The 7,436-nt window shown below is 32.6% G+C and overlaps 1 protein-coding gene across 1 annotated transcript; it reads left to right on the top strand.

Moving 5' to 3' along the window:
• Positions 1-3,201: 3,201 nt before the first annotated feature.
• LOC134254082 (uncharacterized) lies at positions 3,202-5,802 on the top strand (the record flags this gene model as incomplete). Its single annotated transcript, XM_062736644.1, has 4 exons — positions 3,202-3,330; positions 4,022-4,152; positions 5,068-5,174; positions 5,603-5,802. Coding segments are annotated over exons 1-4 (567 nt in total), but the record flags the coding sequence as incomplete, so codon positions are not given.
• Between the last annotated feature and the right edge of the window lie 1,634 nt (positions 5,803-7,436).

Genomic DNA, 7,436 nt, shown 5'->3' with positions numbered 1-7,436 from the left:
AGGCCCTTAAGATATTGCTACAAGAAATGACACCTGACACGGAAACAAAATTTGTTCATATCAATGACAGATTTACAAGCCTTTACTGCTAAATTTATGTACTTTTTTAAAGTATGGATTCATAAAAGTAGTCATGATCAGATAGCTGAAATAAGTTAACAGTATAATGTCGCTTGGTTTCGTGTTTTTCTTTCTCTTGTTGATAAAATTAACAAACAGTGTCCATGTTTTGCTATGGGAAACTCAAACTATGTGTCGGATCAAAAGGTAAAATAGAACGTACACAGTGGCATTATGTTATAAATATTCTCTAAAAGTCTTATCAAATTTGATTGAGTGGCATAAGAGGTGTTGTGGATAAGTGATGGGTACCCCAGAGCGTAGCAGACGGACTTTCACAAAATCTCTATTACATTGTGCATATTTGAGCACCCTCTGTTTTAAGTTTTGATCCGACACATATTTAGGGTTTCCCATAGCAAAACATGGACACTGCAGTTATACTCATATGGGGTATCATTCAGTGAGCTCATTACTCACAGTACTTCTAGTTGTTTTTTTTTTTTTATAATATGCAGAGTTAACTTGTTACATGTATACTCAGTACATAAATTTCTCGAGTATTTTAAATGATAAGACCTTTTTATTTGATACTAGTACGAGATTTGATCCAAAAGTAATGTCACAACTTCGATAAAATTGCTGCTAAATAACGTAAAATATTAGAATTATAAATGATGGAAGCTATATTTATTTCAAATCAGACCTGAAAATTTCAATTCAATAAGATTAATACTTTTCAACTTTTCAAAATATCGGATTATGCACAATGTTTGATTATGGTAGTCGCCGCAACTCAATAATGTCATATGACGGATACGCGCCGTCATAGATTTAAACGTTTCCCTTCCGTTTCACTTAAATATTGGAGATTCACGAACATGTTCACAAATTTGACTCTCTTTCAGAATTCTTAATATCCATCGTATACTCACTATTTTCATACTTAATCTTCTGTCAAAAGTCTTTGAGCAGTAGCATGAGACAAACTTAAGATTTCACATCTCGCTCTAACCGTCTGTCTTTTTTGACAACGTTGAACCACACTGAACGTTCCGTCCGACCTCCCATCTTTCGTTGTTCTTGTCCTCTGCTCTGATATTTCAATGATGTATCACCTTCCATAAATTACTGAAACCATTTAAAAAGAAGTCTCTAATTTACAGTCTTTCTTCTGTGAGTATGATGTATCAACGTAGCTGTTTCTACTGGAGATTTCTCCATTTTGGGACAAAAATGCATTACAGCTCGTCGCGACGTTTTTTTCCATTTCGACAAGTCCTTTGTTCTCTCCACCAGAGTAAAGCAACAATGTTTATGGATCAAAATTATAAATTGATCATTTAATTTTCAACTAAAGACTTAAAAATTACATAAATTTTGTTTTGTTTTAAATATTGGGCGATAAGCAGCTTTTTCAGATGATTTTTAATGTGTTTGTCTTTTTCATTCTAAGAAAAATACAAGTTAAAATGTGACGTTTAGCTGTGGTGCGTCAACCCCCCCTCCATATTTTAGGTTTTAAATATCTATAAAATAAATTCAATCAGACATTATTAAATGAAAATTTCAATGTTGATTAGATTTATACGAGGACCGTTCAAAAATTACGCGGACTGTGCTATTATTTACTCTTACAGACGTCATAGAGTTATGAAATTTCACAGAAATATGTATCTCAAAGATTCCAATAAATTTGGGGCAAAATTTCTGTATTTTAAAAAAATTCTACTAAAATTATCGGTATGTTGATATCGCTGATGGAGAGGTACGGAGCACGACAAAAAAAAAATTGAAGCAAAAGCATGCGGAATCCAAAATTTAACTCATTTACTTTCTATAATTCGCAATATTTTTCGACAATTTTCTCAAATGTATCTTTAAATTGTTCTATTATTATGTATTTGGATTTCTGACGTGATATTTGAAGTACTAACAGAAATAAAGTGATTTTCCTCTGATGCGATTCCTGTGAAAACGACTGAGAAAATGACGTCTCGTGAATTGACGGCGCACCACACTTTAGTTAAATTATGTGTAATGCTCGAGTATTGCCAACATACATCCAAAATATGCATAGTAAAACATGTAGTAAACTAGGGTATTCGTGACATTCGTCCACAAAGAGCAAATAGTAATTTTATACCGTTAGACCTCTGTAAAATGACTATACGGGAGGACAGGAAGAAGATTATCGACGAAAACTTTATCCGGACTGTAAAGAACGTGATTGAGAGTCACCAATATCACACTATATCTGAGAAATACCTGCAGTTTTTGGTTTTAAAACAAAAAAAGAATATTCTTTACTTGTTTAATAGATTTAAAGCTTGACAAGAAATGGTGTTTGGATGTTGAGTAGATAAGATAACTCAAACTGTACAGGTACTCTTGGGGAAATGTTGAGAAAATGAAAGCTCAATCACATTTTTTTTTATAATGTCTGTGACGTCGAAGATTTTGCTGCTCCGTGACTTAATGATATGTCCTGAAAAATCACTCAAAATTGATACAATTTACAACATTTTGATATGAAATTTTGTAGACCATATAAGTAAAGATTCTTTTATATTATGTGCGACATTTTGCCCGATTATGTCGTCAAATATTTTTTCTGTGCAGCAAGTCCGCGTAATTTTTGAACGGCCCTCGTATATGTGTAGTATCTATTGGTATTTCATATTTGAAATTTTGACGCCAAATATAAAAGATATGGACACTGTGACTTTACTTTTGGATCAACCCTCGTACCAACATTTTTGAACCAATTAACTTGAGGCGTGGCCTTCAATGATTTAATATTGATCTGCAATTCGAGGTCATTAGTGTTTTACAAAGTTAATTTGTTTCCTTCTATTCTGTTATGCTAAGTGCGTAAATTTTTGACACAGCTGTATATAACTACCTTTAAACATATTTTTATTGAGTAATTCAAACAGGATTGGTTAACTGGCAAAGTCAATGCGTACCCTCTCCTTAGCTGCTTATAATTAATTTATAGTTTGAGCTTGTTGATAATCTAGATCGTTCTAGAAAAGACCAGACTAATTTATAAAAATAAGCGAGATACAAAAGTTGTAAGATCTTTTCAGAGTTTTGTCATTGTTCATGCTCTAATTTTTCGATCCGAGTCAAGTTAAGATGTTTACCAAAGTATTGCCTCTCCTTGCTTTTCTATTTTCTCTCTGTCAAGAGACGTCATCATCTCAGATTTCTGGCAGCTATAAAAGAAGTGAATCTTTGAATCCACAGCGTCTGGACCACGGAAAGGTGAATTAAAAAATGTTTTTTGGTTTTCGCGTTTCTCCCACTTAATAATATTATCGTTTGTCGAAGCTTCCTATCGAAGCTTATTGTGGAGAATGATGTAAACTTTTTTTATTTTATGTACAGGGAAGTTGAAGTTACATTGTTTATTGTGGATAATGATAAAAATTGAGAAATGAAAACGATCTTGCTGTTGAAGAAACCAATATTTTTAAAGCTATGGCGTATCTGAACTACAAAATGATAGTACAAGATTGATTGTGGAAATAATTAATATTAACATTGTTATATATGTTCAAATCTAGATTTTGCTGATTTTGAACTTGAATAACCTAATATTTCTTTATTTAAAATGATTTTTTTGTTATTTTAATGTGGACGCAGTAAATAAATACTATAGGTTATTGTTTTACATTTTTAAAACTTGGAAACGAATTTGGTTTAAATTGTGTAAGTTACAGAATTTTTTTATATTAAGTAATAAAACAAATAGGAAGATATCTTTATGTTTGGTTTTCTAGACATCAAAAATACATGTACGCTATGTAGGACGTAGATATGATTAATTTAATAAATTTCAATTGTATCTGTTAAAGAAGAAAATGCATATGTGGAAATATTTGTGTTTTATTTCCCTGTTCAATGCAGATGTTGATTAAAAGCATTTTTATAATGAAAGAATTAAAAAAAAAAGTGTAATCAGTTAAAAGGACGATGGTATCTGCTTATGGACACAAGGAGCGCTGACGTCAGAGACAACACCTATGGAGATTTTGAGGTTCTTCATAATGGGAGTTTGGTAAACACACTATATCGCTGGTTTCCGTAAGTTTCTTATCATTATACAACATAAAGGGCGGAGCTAGTCAAATCGTATATACACAATTTTTTTTCTTATTGCACAGCAAACCAATTGTACATGATTTGGATTCATCTTATTGGATAGAACAATTTAAAAGAAATCATCTTTATACATAATTATTGTTTTTACTAAATGTTTTCCAATATTTAAAAAAAAAAATTAGAATTTTTCATATCATATTTTGATCGAGGTTAATACACTTATACACATGTAGAAAATGAAAGAAGATGGGTGAGCAGGACGTCAGAGTGCCTATAGATTCAGATAATAAAAATCTTATTCAGTTTTTGAGTTAAGCATTCAAAGTTAAGTCTTCCTTATTAAAAAAAATATAAAATTTCAATACACAAAACTTTTCTGAGAAATTCCCCGAAAAAATATTTTTTCAATTCAAAAATCTTGAGTATCATATTGCTTCTAGTGTAACTCATTTACCACTACCGTACATATTTCCTGGTGGAGGGTGCCATTCAAATCATATTTTGTGATATGACCCTTGTCTTAAAACACTGCAAGTATTTCTTAGAAATATCTGAATGCTTTGTCATAAAAATATATTTTGAAAGTATAGTGGGTCCTTGCTCAAAGCTTCTGTTCACCAAAAAAATATTTTTACACAAACTTTTTCGATTAACTTTCAGACAATGTAGCCAAGTCCCAAGTTAGAAAAATTGTGTTTCTTTGTCTGATTTTTGCAAATTGTTAAAATTTACAATAAGTACACTTTACTGTAAGATGAAATATCAAAGAAAATTTTGATATAATTGAGATTTAAATTCCCCCCCCCCCCTTATGTTTGTCGCACTATAGATAGTTCGCTTGCCTTTTTCACCCAACATAAAATTTGCCCAAAGTTTTTCTTTAATTTATCACTTTAGAAATTCAAAAGAATGTCGTACCACAGCACTGATGTTTGTTCCTTTGGATTCCGATTTGTTTCCAACCGAAGCAGTGAAGTTTGAAGTTATTCGGATGTCCACAAAAGGTCTTGTTCTATTTTACTATACATTTGAGTTATTTCAAGACATATTTCTCAAAAAAAAAATATTGATGAATAAATCTAATAGACCAGGATAGTATGGATACTGGGCAGGGATGGTGATGGAGTAAATATTTTTGTCACCAATGTCAAGTGAGAAAAAGAAGATAATATGTTTTCTTTACAGAAAATAGGAATTTAACTTTTGCAGGGTAGGCAGTCTATCAGAAATACTTGATCATAAATTATCTCCATAGCCTAGCGGTATTTGCTTTTGACATTATCCATTTGCCCTCCTCACATATTTGCATTGCTTTTAGGTGTTTTAAGATCGATCACTATTCGTTATCTTCGCCTTTAACATTTATAATAAATAACAATAGACATCGCTGTTTATAAATATTTTTTATTAAGATTATTTTAATTTTTTTCAGAAAAACTAGGTACACAGACAATTTTGTACGTTAATGATGATCCTGTCAATGGATTTGTGATAATGCATCAGCAAACCCACATAGATACATACCTAATCACAACAAGAATAAAGGGTCCCAAAAACCTAGATGACAAAATCAGAGCCGCTCTGTCAGGTCTTAACCTGAATTCTCAGTCCATTAAAAAGAAATCAACAAATTATGGTAACTTTTATTTTTGAAACATTAAAAAACCAAATAGGAAGCAAGTCATTTCGCTAAGCAAGTTATTGACGATATATTATATTGTATAATTTCAATCCTTGTAAACAAAGGCATCGCAAAGCGAATCATCTTCTCTCAAAAGTCAAAGCAGCCTTTGACATCGATCGCTATGCAAATACCGTCACTTTCATTTCGCATACAAGAACAAACTAACCCCTCCACTCAAAGCGCGTTACTTTGGTGGCAGAGGATAGTTTTTTTTGCAATCAAAACGTTTGACTGACGGTTTACTTAATATTGAGCTGCTTTAAAAATGTGCATTGAAAAATTTTAAATTCCCTCTACATGTAATAATAGTATGAAGTAGTCCCTTGAGAAATTTGAAGCTTTTAGGAATAAAACATGTACAACTTACAGAATGAGCCCTAAAGATGGCGCAGGGACAATCTCAAAATTTCATGTGAATCAAGCCTATTTTCACTATTTCGCCGCAGCCGCATCTGCTTCCAGGCCCGTGCGCCTGACCTAAACTACCACACAAATTGCAGAATAACATTTGTACTTACCAATGAACAGCAAGAGATAATGGCTCAACCACCTCGTTTTCAAGCTACAATTCATCCTGTGAACCCACCCCGCTTTTCTGGTGAAATACCGGTAGAGCGAGTTTTGAGCTTAGTTTCGTATTTCTAGTCCATATCCCATATACAGTAGTAGTGACACTAAAGTGTCATATTTCAATAAAATACCAAGGCCACCAAGTCCCTCCAAATGCACCCATAAAATATTCTAGCTATAAAATTACCTATAATAAGCATTCAAACCTCAGGTTTCTCTATTTTTTCTATTTTTTGACCGGTACTTTATTCGAAACTATCCTCTGCCACCTTTGCCTCCTCCAACTCCGTTGCGAGGGTTAATTCTTGACAGGCATGACTCACGTTCCTTTTGGCAAGTAAATTATGCTTTATCCTTTCTGATGCTGAAGTAAACGATCAAATTTTAAAAAGAATGTAAAAGGTAATTCTTTAATTTAAAACTACAATCAAAATACGGAACTTAACAAATGTAATCATTCTTTGTTGATGCATATACACCATAGAAGCATATAGTAATGAAGTCTAGTTTTTATACCCTCGCAACATAGGGGATATACTGCTGTTGTGTTTGTGTGTGTGTGTTACTTTGTATTGTTTAATGCTGCCTTGATTTATACATATGCTCTTTGCGGGGGATGTTCCGTGTTATCCCCTGGCTAAGGAGTTGGAAGTGATAGATTATCGGAAATGTGTTTTTGTTTGTGGGTGAGTGAATTTATTCTGTACGAACGGAAGTGACGTAATTTGCAAAGGGATCGATTTCGAAGGCCGCCTTGATCTTTGTGGGGGGATGTTCTGCATTGCAGTGTCCTTGTTACAATTTGTATTAAGTTCGAAGTAGAAATGTTCATTTATTGTTCTTATTATTTGAAAAAAAAGATGCGTTTTACGACAAGTTTTTATTTTGAATCTCAAATTTTGTTTTAGGCTGTGAGACCAAAACGGAGAAGGGGTTTGAATTGTGATGGGAGAATTGCAATTTATTTGCAGGGATAGTAAAGTCCTTTTAACATGCACAAAAATGTATTTTA

Source organism: Saccostrea cucullata, unplaced genomic scaffold (assembly GCF_032062105.1).
Source record: "Saccostrea cucullata isolate Sc308-1 unplaced genomic scaffold, CSIRO_AGI_Scuc_v1 ctg1492, whole genome shotgun sequence".
NCBI lineage: Eukaryota > Metazoa > Mollusca > Bivalvia > Ostreida > Ostreidae > Saccostrea > Saccostrea cuccullata.
Note: the sequence above shows the minus strand (reverse complement) of the source record. Positions and strands in the feature narration are given on the sequence as shown.